The sequence below is a fragment of the Propithecus coquereli genome, unplaced genomic scaffold (genome assembly GCF_000956105.1).
Source record: "Propithecus coquereli isolate 6110/MARCELLA unplaced genomic scaffold, Pcoq_1.0 Scaffold63, whole genome shotgun sequence".
In the NCBI taxonomy this organism is placed as follows: domain Eukaryota; kingdom Metazoa; phylum Chordata; class Mammalia; order Primates; family Indriidae; genus Propithecus; species Propithecus coquereli.
The window spans coordinates 4596640-4620932 of record NW_012152285.1 but is presented as its reverse complement, the minus strand read 5'-3'; the positions used below and the strand labels follow the sequence as shown (position 1 = coordinate 4620932).

The following is a 24293-nucleotide window of genomic DNA, read 5'->3' as shown; positions in this document are numbered from 1 at the left end:
ATGGGTGGGAAATGTTGAACTTCAAACCAACTAGAGTGAAAAGACGTCACTGAAAAGCCTCAGGAAGGTGCCAGACTTTAGGAGAAGGGCTAAACTAGTGATAGAGTTAAGGCTACTAGACCTACCCTAACAAAGACATAGACCAGAGCTACCTAATATAGTAGCCAGTAGCCACATGTGGCTTTTGGACCCCTGAAATGTGGCAACTCCAACCTGAAATGTGCTTTAAGTAAAAATAAAATAAAAATCATATTTTGAAAACTAGTATGGAAAAAAAAAGAATGTAAATTATCTCATTAATAGTTTTTATATTGATTACACATTGAAATGCTAATACTTTGGGGATAACAGGTTAAATAAAATATATTGTTAAAATTAAATTTTAAAATAGAGGGATGGTCCAGTGGTCACCAAGTAGCTTGAATGGAAAGTACTCGGGAAAGAATATTTCAAAATCATCACTTAGCTTTCCTACCAATAAATCCTACTCCTTAAAATCTGTACTTTCTTATCTACATTCCAGTGTCTGAAATACAATCCTGTATAACAAATAATCATCTGGTGTTTGCAAGAAGTCTTCTTGGCTATAGCAACCCATGGAGAAAATTATTTAACTACTATAAGAGCTTTAAAAATGATAAATGCCTGAGGTGATGAATACCCCAATTACCCTGATTTGATTAATTCACATTGTATGCCTGTATCAAAACATTACATGTGCCCAATAAATATATACGACTGTTATATACCCATAATAATTAAAAATAAAAAAGTACCTCCTAAGATACCAAAGAAAGCGTTAAGCATTAAAGATTCATAAAAATGTTACATTTAGCAGTAGTTAGAGCAAAGGAAAAAAAACCAAAAAGCAATCCCCCACCAAAAAAGAGATAACCAGAACTATCAAAAACATTATTTTAATTAAATATTTTTAGCTATATTTTATATTTCTAAACATAAGAGGAAAAAATTTCTTCATCAATGGACGCTCTTTAGGTAGTTCTAGGTATCCACTTCAGTTTGTAACTATCTTCAGTTTACATCTATATAAATATAAATAGTATTTATTAAAATTCACATTTAATACAAACTTTCAAAGATCTTTAAACGTGTAAGTAACAAAGTAGCAGTAAGGAAGGGAACTGTTTGTCTAAGAACCTGCAGGAGATAACAAGAGCCATTCCTGAAACCTGATGATTTTACCTTTGCTATGTATAAGCTGCTGATTGTAGCAGAAGAGAACACATGGGGTGCTACTGGACATTTTGTGCAGTGGGGGAAAAATAAGAATCTATCTTATCATCTTTGATGGTAGATATGCCACAAAGCTACCTTCTTTAAAAGCAGTAAATATCTCCAAACCAGGCTAGAATTTCTAAGGGCAGCCTTGACTTTTGGTGGATCATTAAGTATTTCTTCGGTGATACTTTTAGGTTTGGGTGTGTATTAGGTTATCAAGATGAACATCAAGGAGAAAATGAACAGAGAGGTGGCAGGGCTCTAGTAATACTCTCCTGCTCAAAATGCTTTTGGCACCTGAGAAAGAAGTAGATTATTTTGACCCAATAAAATGGCAAACAAATATAAAATATTCAAGTATTATAATTTAATCTATGTTTTCTACATAAATTCAAAATTGAAATAGTGCACAATAAAATACCAGTAATCTGTGCAAAGACCTTTGAGGTAGAACCTTACTAAATTCTACATTCAAATATATGTGCATTATCTGAATATGCACCTCTCAGAGTTGTAAACAAAGTTTAGAAATATGGTAAAATCTCTACAGTTATTGTGGAGGTAACTTAGAGGAAAAATGGCCTATCCAGTGACTGATATTTCAACAAAATCACATAGCTTATATTAATTCATGGAATGGGGTGAGCCTAAGGATAGACATGTGTACTAACACATACCAATCACATTCATGTCTATAGAAACATATGTCACATACTAGAGCACGATCCTAATCCTTTGTCCTTTGCATACATCCCTATTTGTGTACTTAACATGCCATTGCATTTACTCTTGCCCATGTCTATCTTCCCAATGAGATTTTAAACATTCTTGAAGGCAGAATCATGACATATTGAAAATCTGTAAATATATTGGCTCTGAAAATCTAATAAATGAGAAAAGAAAATATACCCAGTGAAAAACCAAGCAATATTTACAGCCTTCAGCTATTAAGAGCTTTTTCAAATACTAATTGCACATACTCAGAACTGAGTTAGTTGTTCTTCACTCTAGACCAAGTCTTGGCTTTCATTTTCATTTTTCTGTTTCTTAGTAATATCCTTCGAGACCATATCCTGAATCTTCTCTGCAGTACTGCAAAGTTTGGCTTTTTTGAGATTTTTAATCAATGTGTTATAGGCATTTCTCTTCCCATGAAGTTGATACCAAGTACGAAGCAGTTGGACTTTTTGTTCAGCTGTTTCTTGGAGATTGTCATTCTTGATCTCATCTATTTTGGCTTCATTGACACCATTCTTCCGAACAAATTTTTTAACTTGACTTATTGTCATGATTTCAGCAATATTAGGGATATAGTCACTCAAGTCAACATCTGAAAAATGGAAAATAGTCTGAAAATTCATTTTTCTAAACGAAATTCCCATTACTGAAAACCACGTTTATTTCTCCTTTTACAGTACTTAAGAATACAGGTAAGTCCCAGACATCTAAAGAGCTGCTTGGGGAAAAAAGGAAACAAAACAAGCTCGACCTCTAATTTCGACTCCTGCTATGTCCCCAGTCACTTTCTATATAACCTGTATGTTATATACATAACATCTCTGCATCCTCTTCTCTCATTTATATAATAAAAGGATTGGAAAAGATCACCTCTAACATGTCTTATAGATCTGATGATCAATGACCCACAAACCTAAAAGGATAAGCAACGAGTTTATGATCATCTTATTTCTGAATCACAGATCAAAGAACAGAATCATGTATGTTGTTATAGAGTTGGGTACACCAATAATAACTAAGTCTACAGTCTAGTTTAACCTCTTGGTCAGTTTAGGCAGGAGTTCTGTAATATGTCTAACTGGTTATGAAATAAAATCTATTAAGCCTCAGAATACAGTGTCATATTGTTACCTGATTTATTTTTAACTATGGGTATTAGTTACAAGTTTAAACAAACTGCCTGATAAACCTTTCATGGTGAGCAGGAAGAACTGTAAGCTCAAGAAATAGCAAGATCTCATAACATGTGACTCAAATTAGGCAACATTATTTTATTCTAAAATTGGCCCATTACTCCAAAGCAAGCCATCTTTATGAAATAAAATGATAAAAGCCTTACCAGATAAATTCATTGGCACTGTTTCCTGAGGAGAAAAAAAATGGAAGTGGGAAGAGAGAGAAATAAAAATATATTTAGAATATTTTAAATGTAATCTTCTAATTCTTCCTTAATTCTGAAGGAAGTACAAACAGTTGCTTGATGTATAAAATTAGGAAACTGGACTAAGTGATTAAGAAGGGTCTCTTTACTATGCAATTTTGATTCTGAAAGGTTCCAGCCTTGCCAGAAACTAAGCAATATTGTCTTATTTTTTACAAAATCAAGGAACCCAAGGAATTTATGGAATGGGCTGAGATTATTTTTCATATAGACTCATTAAAATAAACAATAAACATAATGATTCTAAAATTTTCTTCACTGTAACTATTCTTATTTTTGACACCAGAAAATGGTTCAAGTTGAAATTTTTTGTACTACATTTTTTTGTACTATATTGATGTAAAGAACCCTAATTCCCATTGAACCCTGGTCCCGAATGAGAAAATCATTCAATTAAGTAGAACTGGTTTCTCTTCCCAGGGTATCTCTTTGCTATTTGAAATGCCTGATCCATGCTGGGAAAAGATATGACAAGAGATAAGGTCAACGAGCAGTTGGAGAGAATTGAGCAGTGACTTTATAACGGACTTTAAGAGCAATCTCTTTGCTTAGGCCTGGATACTGAATCCATGCTCTGGTAAAGGGTGCCCCTCTACAGGGATAACACCAACATGGAGCACGGAGCTTGGCCACATCCTTGTTTCAACTCACATTCAAGCACACTCTCAGTTCCCCCTTTGATGATTCTGAGAGTTTTTCTGTAGAAACTTATTTATAAACTGGGCACCCTATCTATTTTTTTTTTTTTCTGATTTGTAAATTTTTTTTATTTTTTTATTTCAGCATATTATGGGGGTACAGATGTTTAGGTTATGTATATTGCCCTTGCCTCCCCACTCCCCCCAAGTCCAAAGGGCACCCTATCTTAATTCATTGTTGATGCCCCACACATAAACACAATAAATGTTTGTTTAAAGGAAAGTAACAAATAAAAAACTGAATTACTGATTTCTCTATTTTTTTCAAGAAAGCTGATGCATGTTTCAACACCTACAGGATTTTGTGCTGTAGATTCATCACGGTCATGTTTTTCATTGCTGCACTTCATGTATTTTTTCACTACTGAAAGATCAAAGAAATTTTTATCAAACTCAGGTCTTAGCCTTGTAGGATGCATATGAGAACATATTTTCACACTAAGTATAAGAAGGGAGAAGGAGAAACTTGCTGAAACCTAAGATGACCAAACACCACAGGAGGCAGTGCTGTGCCCATTTTGGAATTCTTACCCCACTGAGTCAACTGTTCTTGAGATAGGTCCTGTCTTAATTGAGTCATCTAATTACCACCCATTGGCCTAGCACAAGGATGGCTTCTGAATTATTGTCAGACCAGCACCAGTGAGGAGGTGGTTGGCAGGGCTACAGCAGGGCACAGAAGAACATGAAAGTCAACATCAACTTGCCATAAGTGGCATTTAATGCCCAGAAATTCTAGTACACACGCTCACACATAACTCAAGTGTACTACTCAATGGGTGTGTGCCTTGAAGTCAGTGTGAGATGGAAGAAAGGAATCTGTAAGTCTTTGAGCACAATTACAGTGTTTAAATATTGAGAATGTATTTTTAGCTAAATAACCTCTAAAGGCAAGGCAACCTCTTCCTCTTCAGCTGAACTGAAGAAAGAAGGAATTATTTCAACAGAGAAGGAACAATTGGATGCTTCTGAGTTATTGAAAATTGGTGTGACCCTGTACTTTATGAATGATTTAAAGGGATTTTTCTAGACTAATTATGATTATACCCAACTTTGGCTTATCTGCTGACTTTATTAAGTTACCCTTGCATGAAATGTGTCACCGTGGCATTTTAAGTGAAAGGGGGAGAATTAGAAACATGAAGTTTGGTCAAGGAAGAAGAGGCACAAGTTTATCAACTGTTCCCTGCACTGCCTTTGCTGGGACTGCCTTTGCTCCTTGTGTTTTCTTTTCGCATGGGGAGATCTCAATGAATAGTCAAGGATTACTTGTGATTTGGGGCCAATTCTGCTGCCACGGAGAACCCTTGCTCGTATGAAAAATCAGAATACCACTCGATGCCCTCAAACTCTTGTTCAGAAACAGTAGCTGAGGGATAATATCATCCAATATTATCAACTCTCAAGGGTGCATTCAGTGGCAGGAAATTAACAATACAGCAGATCTACCTAACTGGTAGCTTTCTTATAGGCAGGACACGGAAGGAAATTTTTGTAAACAACTACTTCCCAAGTTACTTCAATCTATAGTTTGAACAAAAGTAAGAACTTACTCCAACCAATTACTGCAATCGGGAGCAGGAGGGTAAACCACCACAGCCTGTGAGATCTGGATCCTGCAGATTGGAACATTGGACATTTTATATGAAAATAAGCATCCTTAAGAGTAAACAACATAAACTCTCAGATAATAAAAGTGATTGCTTTTTCTTCATATTTTACCATGGGGATGGGAGAAAGGAAAATATGGCCATAAAAAGAAATAATTACCTTCCTTTTTGCATTTGGTATTGCTGGTTAGTGTGCATTCCTCAATAACTTCATGTTCACACCTAGGAAAAAATACAGGGGAAATTCAAAAAGCCTGGTGGAATGATTCCTATATAATTTTCAATGGCACATTATAGATTAGGGGCCATTTTATCCATCTTTGCATCTCCGGGAAATATATTCTCTCAAATATTTCTAGATTAGCATCTAAAGCTGGTCCAAATCAATGACATAATTTGGATGTGTGGATTAAAAAAATCTTAAGGAGTCACTCTATGTTTTAAGATGTCAAGAGTGTTAAAGGAAGGAAATAAAATATTGGCACACAAAAGAGAGCATGAAATAGACACAAAAATAAACTTCAAACTGGTAATAAATGGAACACTTAAATACTAGGGCTTAAATTAGCTCTCAACAGCAATTTCAAAATATTCCCATAGAACAATAAAATGGCCAGACAATAACCACTGCCCATGATGCTGCTTAGAAAGGCTACTCAGCTGGCCCTTAGATATTGCCACTTTTAACATCAAGTGGTGATTACGTGACTCAAGGGTTCATGTGGGATTTTCTTCAGATTGTCTCCCTCTGTCTCTTAACAAGGTGAGCTTGAGAAGTCAGTTAGCTGCCATGAGTTTGTTGTCTCATCAATAACATGGAGATAATACTATCTATCTCAAGAGGTTATCATGAGAAGAAAATTAATCAAGATTATGTATGAAGTACTTAGAACTATTAATACTATTAATATTAATAAGAAATATTATTATTATTAATAGTAGTTCTAAACACTACTTACTATTTAGAGAGGCTAGAACAACTGCTAAAGAGGCTAAAATTTTTTTAGCCAAGAAGACATAAGACATCATGTCCCTACTTCTTCAGCCTGTTAGATGAACTCCTAGAAGTTTCCCAAGATGAATTACAAGTTTAAGGAGAAGCAAATGAATAGTAATCCTAAATATTTACATTTCTATAAAACAGTATCTTACAAAACAAAAGCTACTTTTATAACACATATTACCCAACCTGATGTTCACAGAAATGAGGCAGAGAGAACATGTAAATATTATTTGCACCCTATGAGTAAGAAAACTGAAGCTCAGAGAGGTTACGTGATATGCTCAAATTCCCCCAGTTAATCAGCAGAAAAGTAAGAATGCACAATCAGGTTTTCTAACTTCGGGTCAAAACCAAGTTTTTTAGCATAAACAACAAGGCCCTTCATAATCCAGCTCTGACTCCTTCTCAATCTTGCCAACACTCCAGGTACCCTGTTCTCCTGAGCTTCTACTATCTTTTTGCAGCCTCTGCCTAAAATGTGCTTTCCATCCATGTGCACCTGTTAATGCTCTTTCTTTTTTTCCTTCAAGACTTAAGCCATGTGTCATATTTTCACCCCTGAGTCTTCAGGCAGAGTTGAAAAGTTTTCCAGTTTAACTGTTAACACCCTGAACACAAGTGTCTTCTGAGGCTTGTCACATGATGTTGACACACAATAATCATTGCTTTTCTTGACTGTCTCTGCCTCTAGACGGATAACCTGGATGCCAGGAATGTGTTTCTAGATTGCGTCAACAATCGTTCACAGCATTAGCTTAAGCAGCCAGTGTCATGGGCACAGGAAGTGTTCCATGTTTGGTGTTCAACATTATTTAAATGAGCAAATGTCACCTAGTTGCTTGGAGGCAAAGCCAGACTAGAACCGTAATTCTTGATTCTCAGGCAATGTTGATTCCCTCCAGGAAGATGGTATCTCTCAAGGTATATCTAGTGTTTAAATCAGAGAAAAACTAAAACTTACTTGATGCAGGGGTCACAGTGGTCACACCCAGAAATGTTACAAAAAAAGTTTGATTTACATCTGCACTTGGTATTCTGGGTCCGGGTGCAGTTCATTTCCACTTCTAAGCCTAGAAAACCAGTTTGCAAATTATTAATTATAGCAACTAGTTATAAATGGGCTACGAAAATGATGGGCAGGAGCTGCGTGGATTTTTTGAAATCCACTGCTTACATCAACAGTCACACCATCACACCTTTAGTAAGATGACTGGCGTTTAAACGCAAAACAGATGAGCCCAGGTTGAAATTGCCAACAATCATTTAGCAGAGTTTTAAATCGGCAGGCAATCCAACAACTAAGACAAGCCCCACCCTCGTTTGGATGGCTCTCCCATTCCTCGGGTCTAGAGCCTAACTATCAAAGTGTGGCCGGTGCACCTGCCCCACTGGCTTCACCCAGGAGCTTGTTAGAAATGCAGAATCTTAGGGTCTATCCTAGACTTGCTCAATCAGACCAATGCCAACGCCCTCACTTAAGAGATTCTGATTTAATTGCCCCGAGGCAGGACTTAAGCATTGGCTTTTTAAATAGCTCTTTAGGCAATTCTAATGCACAGCCAAGATTGAGAAACATTGTTTTAGAACCTGAATAGAAACAAGAAAAGCTTTATGTCCAGAGGTTTCTCCAGGTCAAGCAAAACTAGAAGTACTTCTGTTATATTTTAATCTGGGCCCTCAGAATAGATTGATATATCCATGAAAATTCAAGTCCCCAACTGGAAATGTCAGGACAAACCAAATCCCAAAAGAAGGGGGAGCATCCCAGCCAACTCTCGGGTTTCTCTGTCCTTGTATCCGCAGGTTTCTGAGCTCCTTCTGGCCATGAACAAGAGCCATCATACAAGCATAAATCAAGGCAGGAAAAAAATAATTATTTGCATTTTGATTGGAGCTGAATAACACTATTCCCAGGGTTCATATTTAGTCATTCTTTTACATCTGCACGAATTGCCCAGACTTGACTCATAAATGTCTAGACCAGTGACTAGCTCAGTGCTTGGTCCTGCTTTTCCCCAGCCAGCCCCATCCTTCCCCTTCATATATGTCACCACAGCCCCAGAGCAGGTCCCAATTTCAAATTGTATATGATTCAACATGGAGTGTCAAGATTGGTCTCTTTTGATTGCTTTTTAAGACTCTTACCATGTTCTTCATCACAGAGTCTACATCTTCTGCATTTAGAAGAACAATGTTCCTTGTCCGTGTACTCCTTCCCTTCTTGGCAGGGTACACAGTCTGGTTCATGTCCATCAGTTGTGTACTCAGTAGCTTTCCGTTCACCTGCCCAAGAAAAAAAGGGGCAAGTTCGAACAGTAGGTGGCCAGGCAACAGTGGGGGAAGTATTCAGGGATGACAATAAAACTCTCCTAAAATGGGAGGTGGGGGATGTGCAGAGTGGGGGGGCTTAGATAAATGATATATAAATACAATAGGGGAGACGTTTATTGCAAAAATCATGTCAAGAGCCAGAAAGTCTCCCAAGACAAAAGACAAAAGAGTAACTGAAGGAATATGCCTACAGAAATAGGATGATTGACAACAGGAGCATACGAAAAAAGGAGAAAGTCAGAAGGACCAAATGCACTGGAAGAAAGGCCTTTACCAGCTCACTTTTTTGGGATAGGGGAGAGGTTGGTAGGTGTATGTTCAGGGTGGGGATGGCTGTTACTGGCCACAGAGATTACCAAACTATTAATATAATAATTCATCCTGCTCGGACTTCTCATTTTACTTTCCAAAGTCCACAAATCCTGATAAGAAATAGTGTAGTTTAAGGAAAAGAATATTTGAAGTTCTAAAGACCTGGGTCAAATCTTTAGTAGCTGTAAAATCTTTAACAAAGTGTTACTCTCTAAGCCTAAATTTCATTGTGCATATGGTGGAGATAGTACTTCTCTTGAATTGCTGTCAGAACTGCATGCAGCCTGCCTAGTGAGAGCTCACAGTTCCCTTTTCGCTGTCCTTTCTTTCTGTTACTTTTCCATGAAAAGACAGGGTAAAGTTTTGAGGGGCAGGCATGGACATATTTATAACAAAATTTATTATCAGGTTTGTTATCTTAATACAAACGATTTTAAATAATATTCATGCTTGCATTAATTTACTTTAAAAATAAAGTGACTGTATTTCTATTACTAAGCATTATACAACAATGCGTTCTCTTGAAAAATTCATTTATTTAACCAGAGTTTACTAAACGTCTATTGTGTGCTAGGCACCTTCTAGGAGTTGGAGATTGTTCAGGAAATAAGACAACACCTTGACCTCCAAAGACTTCACCTTCTCAGGCTAAAGGCAGACAATGTGCAAATAAATATAGGATACCAAGTGGCGAAAAATGATATGGGGAAAACTAGATTAGGGAAAGAAGATAGGAAAAAGACATAGAAAATATACAGGGAGGTGTATAAGAAAAACATTACTAGTGACTTTATTAATAGTATAACTAATTTTAAAAAATAGACAAAGTCTAACCTGCTCTACTCACATGTAGAGCAAAAAGAATTTATGCTGTCTTTCCTAGATAAATGATTTCCTTCATAACCTCATAGCATTCTTTTTGACAAAACAAAATATTTACTATACAAGCAAATTATGAAATGTTAACATATATGATATTTTAGTAAACAAAGACAATAGTCTGTCCATAGAAAAAAATAAGCAAACAAACCCAGAACAAAATTCAAATACATTATATAGGGCTATATAGCAATGAAGCAATATTTTAATGAAAACAGAGCCAAAGTACAATTTTATTTCTTGCTAGTGGTATTATACTGGTTTTTAAATGAGTTGATCTCTTTAATGAATTATTAATACCTTGCAAAACATTCTTAGCACAATGCCTACAGCATGATAAGGATACAATAAATCACAGGTTTGTTTGTTCCTCCCAAGCATAAAACCTAAATTTATTAAACTATAAAAAATGAGTGGTTCTTTTCTTGAAAATAAGATCTTAAAATACATTTTTTCTGAGCGTAATAGTACAAATGCATATTGTGGCAAATTTGGAAAAGGCAGGAAATTACAAAAAGCACCTATATATCAACTATCTTGAGATATTACCTGTTATTTTATTGCATTCTTATGCATATAAATATGCAAATATGTATACATATGAGCATATGTATATGTAACAGGTGTGTGTGTGTATATATGTAATAGGTATGCAGTATACTGTAGAATCCTTCTTATTGGATATGGTGATGTGGTGACAGCTTTTTTGAACAGTTAATCAAAAACATCAGTTCACATAGGAAATCATTTAAAAATACTGTAGATACTATATTTCAATTTATAAAGCATAACTATATAATCATTTGCCAATCTTGTGATGTAAAGCCAAGGTATTAGAATCCCAGATTCTTGCCCAGTTAAGTGACATCCATAACGCTTCACCTATGATTTCTTCTTTGTTTTGTTCTTCCTTTCCTCCTTCTTTCCTTTCCCTCCTTCCCTTTCTTCCTTTTTTCCTTCTTTCCTCCCTTCTTGATGGAAAGAAAACTTAAAAGCAGCAATAATCTGTATGGATGGCTTTCGAGATTTTTGTGATTTTTTTCCTACTATTTTACATTTATTTTGACCTCACTTAATTCATCAACAATCTTTTAGCATCTCACCTTTTCTCCAATGCATTCAACCTAGTTTCCATAGAAATAAAATCTGTCTTTTCTCTGTATTTGTATTTCATTAATTTATATATAATAATTAAATTATATATTAACATCACAACACCAGTGACCATAAACAGATTTGGAAGCAACTTGAATATTTATAAGCCTCAAATTCAACAGGAGGAAATTGAAGTGAGATGAGTGTTTAACAGGGCTGGATGCCATCCAGATTATGTAGAGAGGGAGCAGAGAGAGTCAGTTAATCCAGCCACATCAGTGGAAAATCACTTAAGGAGATTTATATAATTGAGGATTATATTAGAAATATATCAGAAAACATGACTTTAATTGATAATTTAATTAATATTCCAATCTTCGAATCTTCCAGAATTTACTTATGCAATCCCATGTCGTTGGGTATCACAATGAAACGTAGTTTATACAATATTTTCCTTTATTTTGGTTTATTTTCTTAAGACATTTTCCTATAAATCAATTACTAACTCAGTGAGTATAAACATTTTTAAATTTTTTACCCATATATCCAAATTTTTTTCTTAAAAGTCTGTAATAATTTACATTCCAATAATGGTATATGAGAGTTCTTATCGCACAAGCAAACTCTCCAGGGCTGAGATGAGATCTCTTCTTAAATGAAAACAAAACCAATCAAAACCAGAAAACAACAGGCAAAAATCCTTGACAGCTTGATGTGCAAAGCATATTATCTTTGTTTTAATTTGCATCTTAGGTTTTAAAATTATAAACAAAGGTTTCAATTCACAGGGCAAATTCATGGTGTTAAGCAAGTTATAATAAAGCCAGAAAGCCATTCTTTATTCCAACTTGGAGAAGAGTAGGTGCAAATGGCTTTAAGTACAAATGGGTTGAGTTATAAGGAAGATTTTTCCATAAAGGTTATTAAAATCTGGACAGGAGGCAAAGGGAGACTGGTAGAATCTTTTAAAAAATAGGACACCCTCCTGTTTTGCAGCCTGACTGCCTGAAGCCTAGGAGGCCAACCATGAAACCTACTACAGCACTTTTTGGTTCTATTATTCTACAGCATGAACCCATGTGCTATTTTCCTTTACTTTCCTGTCTTACATCACATTGCAGTTGGGAGAGATCTGTATCTGTATGTAATGGTAGCCAACTCTACTCCAAGTCGAAAAAAAGTTTGCAAAATTGCATTCTGCTTAGCTCTAGCTTGCTAGTGTTTGAAGGATTTCCGATCTGAAATTGGTTTGCATTGCAAAGTACTGAGTTTTAAAAAATTGTTGGTTTCTGTCCGTTGCTCTTCTAGTTCATCTAGTTATTCAGCTAAAAAAATGCAAATATATTTTGCAGGCTTCAGTGCCAGGAAAAATAGGTTTCTTAGATACCTTCTGATTGAAGGAAAGTGCTGAGACATATCCCATAAGAGTATAAGTCTCTTGCTTTCAGAGTTCCACTATTATTTTGACAGATTCTAAACTTTTCATATGATAAACTTTAATATTTGCAGGTAAGCCTTTTTTGCTCATGAAAAAATGGAGATAAATAAAAAAATCTCATTTCAGATGTGTTTGTCATTTGGAAATTGAATTTATTCATAACCACATCAAATGAGTGTGATAAAGACGAATAAAACTGGTCTTGGGAAAATAATTTCATAGTTTTTTCTTTTTTCAGTTATGCTGTATAATACAGGAGAACTAAAAGCTGTAAAAACTATTGTAGTCATTATGACTATATACCACTCTTCATTCTGAGTTTCATTCTAATCTCTGAATGTTCTGAGTAACATACCAGGAAGACAGGGCCGTTGGCATGATTGGCTCAAGGAATGAGCATCATTGTTCCTCAATTCCAACTCCTTAGAGTTGATTTCAGTTACCTGGGCATTAATACTTCTGGACAATAATCCAGCAATAGAGGTAAGTATCTGTAAAAGAAAGGCATGAAGAGAATTTTATTGATTTCTGAACTAAGCAATGTGGTCAACAGGTGTAACCCACCCATAGGGCGGTATCTGCTCGGCCCAGGCAAAGTCAACGTGGGGCTTGCTGACTCGTCTCCCAGAAAAGAGCTGATCACCTGCATGGCAGTGCAGACCTCACTAGACACAGTATCACGACAGTGGCATCCAGGACTCGGCTCAAACACGAATACTGGCTTCCACTTACCGCCCTGTGTTTGTGGGTAAAATCACTTAAATTCTCCAAATCTCAGTTTCTTTATCTGTAAAGTAGAAATAACCTCTTCCTCATAGGTTTGTTGTCATAATTAAATGGAATAATGCATTTAAAGCTTTTAACGCAGTAGCTGGCACATAATAAATAAGTGCCCAATAAGTGGTATTATTACTATTAAAGTTCCAGTTAGGAGCAGCATAGTGCAGTAGGAAAAAAGAAATTTCAAAATAACTGTGGTTTGAATCCCAGTTCTGCTACCAAATATTAATATCCAATTGTGTGTACATATGTGTGTTCCCTATGGGTATGGCACTCTATTCTCCTTGGTATGCTAATTTCACCCAATATTTAGGAGACAATATTATGAGTAGGTCCGCAATTCTTGGTTTAAATGGTCAAGTCCCCAGGGAAGCAGCCCAGAGCATGAGAAATGATTTGTCCAATAACCTACAGTTAAGAGTGGCTAAGAGAGGACTCAAACCCAGCACTTCTGGCCCAAATCTGGGCTATGTTTCAGACTTGTAAAATAGTTTCCTAATTACTTTTACTCCACCTAGGCATGCAAACCACTCAATTTATTTTCAGACAATTGTTGGCAAGAAGACTGCATGCTAATTATATAATGAACTTTCAAAACAAATGGATGTTGGGGGAACGGGAGGTGTTTGGCAGGATTTCTCTGAGAACTGGAAGTCAGCCCCAAGCCCTTTAGTCTGGGAAAACTGTAGCAAGATCCCCAAAGCCAGGGCTCTGGCTGGCAGAGAAGGCAAAATTTGTCAGCCCTGAAGCTTGGGAAAAAGCTCAATTTGAGATTCCCTCCCTCCAGTTTGGGCACTGAGTTTTTGAGAACAGTCGTGACCAAGAGTGCAGTCTCTTGCAGGGGTGAGGATCTGAAATGCACAAATTGTTAGGAACTGGAAGTCATTCTATACCAGAATCTTTGCATTTGATCCCTTTAAAGCTCAGAAATAGGGACACCTGGGAGTTTTTCCCTTGACTCAGATGATGAGAAACTGAGAGAACTGGATATTTATTCATTATCTGCAGCATCAGTGAAGAATGATTTTTTATAGCCAACCAGGTTATGGAATAGAAGAAATGATGCAAGACACGCAGACCCAGAAGATAACGCTCTGCCCCGGTGCCACCCCAGTCTGACAGGCTCTCCTCACTTTCCCAGGAACGGTCAGCCCTCGAGATCTAACGTGGCAGTTACGAATACAGTTAACATCTCAGTGACTGAATTAAACTAACGTCTGGAAGAAATTCAGGCTCCCATTCAGGATTAGTCCAAAGAGTCAGCATGGCAGTTGGCCCTGAGACATGACCTAGGACTTGAAAAAGAAGTTTAAAAAAAAAAAAAAAAAATCACTTTTTTTTTTTTCTGTTCTTTTTGAAGTTCAAAACAAACAGGAAAAGACTTAAAAAAAAAAAAAAATTGGGCGTTGAAAAATGGAAGCCCTCAGCATGGCAAGAATGAGTAAACAGACGCCTGGAACTGTCAGTGAGATTTCTCAGTGCTGAGCACAGGCATCACCCTGGCTGCAAATGGTCTGCTGCCACATGGTGAGGCAGCAGCGAGCTCCACAGGGGTCCTGGTGAAGAGGGTTTTACTTCTAATCAGAGCCCACAAGGGAGTTTCGTCAATATGGCCACTGTGCTCAGCTACTGCAGAAAAAAATTGTCCCCTTGATGAGGGGGTATAATGGTGTTCCAGACAATTCCATCCTAGCAGGTGAGGAGTGAAGAAAGTAGAAGGGAATAAAATAAAAACATTTCAAGAAAAAAATGTTTCAGCAGGATATTATTATCTTTTAACAGATCGAAATTTAATAGTGTTTATTTCCAGTTGTCAAGACTATGAGTGATTTTTTTTTCTTCATTTTGCTTAACTCCTCTTTTTTTCTACAACGCACATGTGTTTGTTGTATAATAAAAAACGTTAAAAGGGAAAACTTTAGAGGTAGGAGGATTGTGTTAAGCTTAAAGATCTACACTGATCTATTACTCGTGTTATTCTTTTTCAATACGATAAGAAAAGCTGGATAATAATGGTGGTGAATTGAAAATAGCAACCTACCTACTATTGGAAAGGTGGAAAAAAAATTCTAAATCTTTGAATTATTAGCATTTAATCCTTCATAAAAATTTTGGGTTTTTTTTTTTTTTGCTCTTTTTGGTAGTCTTATAATTTTATTAAATCAAACATCATAAACATTAACCTGCATTTAATTTGGACATATGTCCTTAAACTAGTAGAATCAAGGCTATTTTATTTTTCTTTCATCCACTGAGACTAAATATATCACCACTAATAACAGCAATGTTATTTGACGGTAAAGAAAATTCTGTTTCATTTTTGAAATAAAATTATTGGACAAAAAGATGGGTCACACTAAAGGGAACGTTTTCATTTATGAAATTGAAAGCTAAGTTATACAAATCACCACAAACTGGTAACTATAGTTTCCATTAAGTTCTGTCTCTGCTGAAATCCATCTGTCTCTGCTAAAATCTTGATTTATTTTTCTTAAAGAATACTTACCAGGGAAGTATACTTTATTAGCCACTCCCTGATAGATTCTTGTGTCCAAAATGCAACACCTAAGTTGCTAGTTGCCAATGAAACACTAAGATAAACAAAAAGTATCTCATAATTTAGGATCTCATTGTGCTGTTACAGAACTGTGATAAACAGATATATTTCTCACAATGCTGTCTATTTTTATACCTCTAGAGAGGACACGGGCTGACTTTTCTTGTATAGCTTATAAACTGACTGAAAAAAATCTAATAATGCAGTATTGTTTAGGCACCCATATAGACAACTTTGAGAAGAAAAAGACACACATATAAGTTCTGGGAAATTTGTCTTAAAATATCAGGAATACTATTTTATGTATGAACCGGATGTTTTTAAAAGTATACCTTATTATACAATAGTTATCCTTATACACAAGTTTAATAAAATAAAATAAAATATTTAATTTAAAAGTCATTAAGAAATGCATGTTAAAAGAATTATTTGAAAGTTAGACATCTTAAATTGAATGTGGACATTTTCATCCCTGGCTCTGAATTTCAAATAGACTGATGAAAATAGATGAATTATGGGATTCTAGAGAAAAGAGTGTTCCTTCCCCCCATCACACAGATCTTCTTTAAGAATTCAGCTAAGAGGTAACAGAAGGCACAGGGGTACTTGGGAAAACGGTAGAAAGCAAGTGAGGGGGAAAAAAGGTATTGATACCAGTGTTGACACCAGCTAAACTTCCAGCTAATTCCTAAGATTCTTAACATTGAAATTGAAAGTTGGTGTCTCATTATATTTACAATTTTAGAGCAGAAAGGACTTTATACATGACCTAACCCAAACCCCTTATCTGATAGAGGCGACTATGCTTCAAACTGGTGAAGACACTGGCCCGCAGTCAGGCATCTTGCCCAGGAGATTCACAACTGTTAGGGGCTGAATTGTGTCCTCCCCAATCCCCAAGCTATCCTGACTCAGAATATGCCTATATTTGGAGATAGGATCTTTAGAGATGATTAAGTTAAAAGGTCAGTATGTTGAGTCCTAATCCAATATGACTGGTGACCTTTTAAGAAGAGGAAATCTAGACAGACACATGGACAAAGGAAGATGAAGCCACAGGGCGAAGAGGCCATCTACATGCCAAGGAGAGAGGGTTGGAACAGACCCTTCCGTCGTGGCCTTCAGAAGGAACCAACCCTACTGGCACCTTGATCTCAGACTTCTAGCCTCCAGAACTGTGAGAAAATAAATTTCTGTTGTTCAAGCCACACAGTCAGCAGCCCTAAGAATTTAATATAAGGCCCAAACTATAGCCTCCTGATTCCCTCAGATTCTTGATTTGAGAGCTATCAGTGGTACATATGAACTTGGGATCCCTCAAGAATTTCCCATCTTGAATGATCACTGAGCTAAACAGACAGGAGATTTCCCACGGTCTTTAGACCTGAAATCCTCAGGTGCCAATATGAGCCCGAACTACTTCTTCCCAGACTTCCTGGGCCTGCCAGGCTGGCACATCCTCTACTGCTGAGGACCAAAATGGAGCAAGAGATGAAGTTCCACTGACTAATTCTGTTTGTTTATTTCTTTATTAGACTTCCAGTTACCTATGAACACTTAAGGAAAAAGAAATTCTAAAAAAGATAATAATAATTCATAATAATTCATCATGTCCAATAAGATAATGCATCTGTAATAGATTTGTATAAAAAAATAAAGAAAGAGTAATGCCATTTTGTACTATGACTTAATTGAAAACCTGAAAATAAAATAAAATTTTCTACATGAAAGAGATAAGTGAAGTTTCCATTAATTTTTTTTTCAAAATATGTAAACAAAAATACACATGGTAATCTTATCCCATGGGTGTCCTCTTTCTTTCTTAAGCCAGTTTCTGGAATGTCCAGGAGAAAGGTAGTTGAGGCAGAAGTTATAAGTAACTGGTTAGATCCATGACTAACTAAGCAATAAAGAAAATAAAATGAAGGTGCCTAGGAGTTTCCATCTGGGATTGGGTTTTGAGTTTGGTGTTAGCGTTAGAAAAATAGTTCTCAAAACCCTGATAGACATCAGAATCATGTAGTGATGCAGTAGAAAAAGGAGTGCTTAGGCTCCACCATAAACCTAAGCAATGAGGATCTCTGACAATGGGACCCTCTTCGAGATCATCTTTAACAAGTACCCCTGGTGAGCCTGGTGTTCAACACAGGTGGAGAACAACTGGGTGAGAGGAAGCAAAATCTGCGGTTTGCTGCATTTACATGTGAGAAGAAGAGAGTTTTACAGACTAACAGCATCTGTGTTCTGCACTTGCAAACCAGAGTCTGATTTGATTTTTCACGGAGAAATAATGACCCTTCCAAAAATAAGCCTGAAAAGAAGAAAAGTCATCTTCGGTGGAGGAAATGGGTATAACGTTTTAAAGTAGAGCCCCAGAGCTCTTAAATGCCCAGAGGGTCCACACAGGCAACACAGAGTTAAGCACCCAGGTGAAACAGACGATAAAGAGAGGGAGAGGCCTGGCAGTGAGAGCTCTGCCTGGACCCCAGGAGCAGCCATGGCCGAGCTCCCTGGGAACCGTGTGGGGATTGGGGACGTGGTACGTGAGCCCACACCTTCTATTTTTCAAGCGAAACCCAAATCCCCCAACATTTAAATGGTACCAACTAATATTAAAAATAAATAAATGCATATCTACATTACATACCTTATTTGTCTGTCAATATTATGTGGGCTAACAAGACATAGCTTAGGGACAGTATAGGCCCAAGTTTTTCTTTTGTATTTTTTTATTTGACAAAAAAAAATTGTACATATGTATGGTGTTATGGTGTACAAGGTGATGTTTTGAAATATGTACATGTTTCAGAATGGCTAAGTCAAGCTATTAACGTTTACATTACCTCATATGACTTTTTTTGTGTGTGTGGTGAAAACACTTAAAATCTACTCTCTTAGCTATTTTCAGGTATACAGTACATTATTAGCTACAGCCATCATGTTATACAATAGATCCCTTGAACTTACTAGACCCTTGTCTAAAAAATTTTGTATCCTTTAACCAATATCTCCCCAAATTTCTCCCTTCCTTTCCCCACCCCAGCAGCCTCTGGCAACTACTATTCTAGTGATTCTACTGTCTACTTCTATGAGTACAAGTCTTGGCTTTCACATATAAGTGAGATCATGCGGTCTTTGTCTTTCTGTGAGTATAGGCCAAATTTTTTAAATCAGGCCTAAATTTTTACAGACATTCATGTGAAAAAGGCTTATTGGGACCAACCATCCTTTTATGAGGATTGCTAAAAACCAAACCTAAATCCTTAGCAAGGAATAAGGGCCTGAACCCACATACCCTGAGTTCATTTTCTCTCTCTCTTTTTCAAGATCTCTTCCCTCAGAGATCAAAAGTATTAACATTTCTCACACCTTCTATTTTTATAGCCTCACAGGATACAGAGGTGAATAAACACACAGTGCTTCAAGATTTGACTAAAGGACCACCCGTCATTAATGGCAAATTTATTCTAATTTTGCAAGTTTATCCCAGTTCATGGCTTAACACAACCTACAGTAAGTTTGCTCACCTTGCTGAGCTGAGTACTTTTGCCGATTGAATTTGCAGTCTGATTTTGCTAATTTACAAGGCTGACCTTGGTCTAAAGGCATAATTTCATATTAAATTCACTATCATCTCCACTCAGTAGAACTCAGGCCAGTTGTCCGAGATAGTTGTCCAACATAACAACTATGGCTGCTGTTTCTAAATGCCCATCTATGAAAGTGACTGGGTTGCACACCATGTTCATTTCAAATCAAGAAAGCAACTGTGAACAAAGGGGAGAACTGGCTCATCGCCTTCCCTGGAAGGCAAAGTTACCAACCTTACAATGATCAGCTTCTTTCTAATGTGGGCTTTACTATTCATACTGTCACTTCAAAGACAACAAAGGAAGGCAAGGAGATAGAACAGTTTGTTCTTGTTTGAGATTGAATTGGAGATACTTAATTGGTGTTAGAAGTTGAATTGTATAAAAAGTTGAAGACATTTTGTCTTTCGTTTTAAAGAAAAAGTTTTCCAGAAAATAAAAAAGACTTATTAAATGGGTAATTAAATGTTATTTTCCCACTCTTGTGAATATATACACACATATAGCAAAAAGAATACAAAACTATATGCTGTGGCACTTACACTGGTTCTGTTAGCAATTCTTTAGTGATAAGAAAAAGTCATATAATATATATATCACAGTACATTTAAGAAATGTTTTCATTATAATAATAAAAATTACAAAAATAAGCAATAAATAAAATAAATTATAAATTATAAAAATTACAGTCATCCTAGCTCACTTAATAATCCCCTTCCTAAAATGCATCTGATAAAAATAACACGATAAAAATCACGTAAAAATAGAAAAAGATTTGTGTACATGCAAAGAGACAAAAAAGCAAACTATAAAGAGCACAAACTAAATATGCAATAATATATATGTATAGACAAGGCTGGGAGGCTATAAGTAAAATCAAAATTGCTTATATTAGGATGGTGAGATAATGAGTAAATTTCCTTTTTCAATATTTGCTTTTTGTTTCAGATCATGTGGTCAATTTTTCTATATTTACCTATTTAAAAAGAAAAAAGAGATGGATTCACTGTCCTAAATTTGGTTTCAAATTGCTTTTTATCAATTTCAAGTCTTAAATTATATCCTTTTATTATGTTTCATCATAAGTAAGTAGTCCTTAGTACTTATTACAAAACATGTGCTCATTAAGGGACTTTTGAGATCCAAGGTAATTCACCAAAATCACTTAATTTACCAGGGGTTTTCAAGGGGGGATTTCCTTATTTAGGTTTCAGACTATTTCTTACAAAACAGTTATTCTCTCCAACTGTCAGTTGTGCTATAGTGATCTGGCTTCCCTAAAGCATTCGAGGAGCCTTCAGAGAAATTCCTTTGAAATACTGACACTTCCGCTGTAAGATTATTTAGCAGTAAAACTACTTATCCAGTGTGCCAAAGAGCTTTACTTAGAGATGACATGTATTATGCCTTTTTGCCTCTGTTTCATCTTTCTCCCCCATAAACTCAGTACAAGAAATAAAATTTATTTTTCCAAATTAAACTCTAATTTGCTGCTAAGTGTAGTAATTGTATTTCAGGCACGGACACTGGAGGATTTTCATTTGTCTAACTGTAGCTAACAGTGGAGATCTCAATGGTCTCCATACATTAATCTAATTTTTGCTTCCCAATCTTTCTGTCATTTACAAATTTGTGCTTTTCTATCCTGGTTGTTAATGTTTTAATTCACATTTCATAATTTTATTGTGCTCATAAGACTTTTCAAGTCCTTTGTGATATAAGTACAGCCCATTCAATTAAAAAATAAATAGCCCATTTCCTGTTTCTTGGGTTGGTTTAAGAAAAATGATTAAATTACAAATTAAACAATTATTTTTTTATTTTCCTCCCAGAACTATTCTGTATGATTACTTGTAAATACACTGGTTTATTTTCCAAATGCCCTCTCCTTTCCTTCCACCATAATTTTAAGATAACTATTCTGAGAGATGTAAAGGAGAGGAAACTGGCTGCCCAGTGATTGCCTGGCCAATGTCTTATATAGCACAAGACAAAACCTATATATAAGGCTTCATGCACTATTTAATTAGAAAAAACAAAAACAAAAAAAACCAAAACAGCACCCACAGTTATTTCTCAAATAAATCTGGAAGTAAGTTTGACTCTTTTTCTGTCTCCTTTAGAAATCTGTGAATGTTTTGGGATTTCAAACTTATTTGTTGCAGGCAGTGTGGGGAAAAAACAGCTAGAAATAGGGGAGGAAACACTAACTCCAAGAGGGTAGAGAGAAGAAAAGAGAAGCAAAAAGGTAAAGGGCGGGTACATTTTCTAAGGGTAGGTAGCATTAGAGGCAGAGTACTAGGAGAAGTGAGAGGAAAAAAAATAAGCAGTAAAAAAAAAAAAAAAGCACCTCCAGCCATGTACTTCCAGACCATAAACATAATTAACCAAAATTTGCTTCTGTGTTCCAAGTAATGTAGCACTTCACCTCTACTTTATTGCTACTAGTAAGGTAGCACTACTAACTGTGAAAACATAAAAGCAAGCATTTTCTGGAGACACACAAGGTGACACAATAGTGTGGAAACTTCAAGAACAGAGTAATGATGTTAGGCTAGCTATGGACACAGAGCTGGCTTCCGTGTAACTAAATTTGAAAGGATCACATTAGAGGGTGGAAAATGGAAGATATACTGCAAAATGTAAACAATGATTATCTAGATGATAGAGTTACGTCTGATTTTTTTAATTTAACTCATCTGCATTCACAAATTTTATTTAATAAACCTTAATTTCCTAAGTCACATACATATATAAATATAATAAATTATATTTAATTTATAATATTATAGATATTATAACATGCATATATAAATAAATGTATGTGTATATGCATATGTTTGCCTGTGTGTGTATTCTTTCAGAAATGCAAAGTTTCCTTGGTACTTTACACAAGCATCCTCTGATAAAGTATTGTGCAAAAGTTAAGCATAGTTTCGGGTTTTGACAATTTTGCTACACTTTGCTAATACTGTTGTCCAAGAACTATTTATAAAAGAGATTTTCAATGCAAACAACACTGCAATAGCAGTGATTAATAATAAGGGAAAGAAGAATGGTCTGATGTTGTATAAATGGTTTCTCAGTTTACAATCTTAAATTTCCTCAAAGGATGTTTCTAAAGGTGCCCAAATATTGCACATTTTTTTCTGAAAAGAATAGGAGATTTTTTTTTAAATTATAAAATGGACCCAGACATCACAGCCTTTTACTTTCTACTCTATGTATAATCTGAAAATTAGATGCAATTAGCAAACAGCCTGGGTTTTGGAATTAAATCTGAGTTCAATCCCAGCTCTGCCACTTACTAGCTGTGTGATTTCCGTTTAATTACTTAAGCTCTCTGAACCTCATTTCACCTTCTGTAAAATGGAGGTGAGGACATCTTCCTCACCACAGGGGCTGCTGTGACAACTGACTGACATCACGTTTGCAACGCTCCTATCACTGTGCCTGGCACTTTGTTGAGACCCAATAAAATAAAAATCCATGGACTCTCAGAGGCTTCAGAACTCAAATGAGCCTCTTGCATCCAGGTCCCTTCGATTAGCCATCATCAAGCTGGCATGTGAGCGACGGGATCTCCAGAAGAGGCTGCTCCAGTTTCTCGGCCAAGTACAGGCGCCAGGTTCACGCGCTGTGGGGACGGTACCACCACAAGCAGAAACCACCGTGGGAGTGCAAGCTAAGAAAGGGTAAAGAGAAAACAGGGGCTGCCAAACAAAACAAAATGTAACCACTGAGGCAGTGACTTACGGTCTTAGGAGAGGAATTCCCGGAAGAGAAACAAAACAGTTTCTTTTTCTGTGTTGTGATAAGAAGGTAAACAAACCTCGAGAGGCGTATTCTGCCCAAGATAACTTTTTCGGGTAAGAAACGGTGCCTTACCCGCCGGCCTTTGCGGGAGAGCCGCCTGGGGGAGAACTGCCAGACAGGGAGCACTAGCTGCTCCCCAGACCGCAGGGTCTCCCACCGCCCCGGCCTCCCGGCGCGCACACCCACCCCGCCTAAGCGGACTTTTGCCTTGGCATGTAAGGACTTGTCCAGAAGATGCCTTCCTCTCTCCGGCCTGGGCCCCCTCCAGCGACCCCAAAGCCTCCCAGGCTCCTACCGCAACCCCTGTCCACCCCCTTCCCCACGCCAGTCTCTTCTCTGGAGTCTCCAAGGAGCGCCGGAGCTGCCCCGCCTGCCCCGCGGGGTCAGCACTTCGCATCAAGGCCCAAGAAAGGCGAGTCCCCAGGCTCCCTGAGCGCCCGGGCCGGAGGGAAAGTCCTAGCAGCCCCCGGGAGCCAGCCTGTCCAATGCCGGGTCGCAGCCCGCCCGCCGCGCCCCGATGCCCACGCGTTCCTGCCCCCGCCGGCGCCGCAGCCCGGGGCGCGTCCCCCGCCCGGCCGCCTCCCGGCAGGAGAGGACTCACCAGGGGCCGGAGAATCCAGACGCCCGGCATGGCTGTAGAGCAATCAGCCGAGGTGAGAGACCTCTCCAACTCCAAGCAGAGCGGGTCACCCACTGGCAGGAGAAGTGACAGTTCCCCTCCGCCCCTCCTCGAGCTCCGGCAGGCCTCTGGGTGTGTTCCCGGCCA

General features: G+C 37.1%; 2 protein-coding genes across 2 annotated transcripts in view; one reads left to right on the top strand and one right to left on the bottom strand.

The window, feature by feature from the left end:
- Nucleotides 1-995: 995 nt before the first annotated feature.
- On the bottom strand, nt 996-24181 carry FAS (Fas cell surface death receptor). Its single transcript, XM_012659709.1, has 10 exons — nt 24129-24181; nt 13140-13275; nt 8875-9012; nt 7691-7799; nt 5887-5948; nt 5670-5732; nt 4413-4480; nt 3317-3341; nt 2220-2569; nt 996-1043 (listed from the first exon to the last, which is right to left on the bottom strand). The coding sequence occupies exons 1-9, from the start codon at nt 24156-24158 to the stop codon at nt 2247-2249; spliced, it is 954 nt and encodes a 317-aa protein (XP_012515163.1). The 5' UTR covers nt 24159-24181; the 3' UTR covers nt 996-1043; nt 2220-2246.
- Nucleotides 24161-24293, top strand: part of ACTA2 (actin, alpha 2, smooth muscle, aorta) — a 49893-nt gene continuing 49760 nt past the window's right edge. The window contains exon 1 of the mRNA XM_012659708.1: nt 24161-24180. The gene's annotated coding sequence lies outside the window, so the exon portion shown is untranslated. The remainder of the gene's footprint in view (nt 24181-24293) is intronic.

Excerpts from the sequence above, each read along its gene's own strand:
- FAS (XM_012659709.1), bottom strand. The coding sequence starts at position 24,158 with ATGCCGGGCGTCTGGATTCTCCGGCCCCTG. Across the intron at positions 13,276-24,128 it reads TCTGGATTCTCCGGCCCCTG|ATACTTACCTCTATTGCTGG; the intron begins GTGAGTCCTCTC and ends TTTCTTTTACAG. Across the intron at positions 2,570-3,316 it reads AGTGCCAATGAATTTATCTG|ATGTTGACTTGAGTGACTAT; the intron begins GTAAGGCTTTTA and ends TCCATTTTTCAG.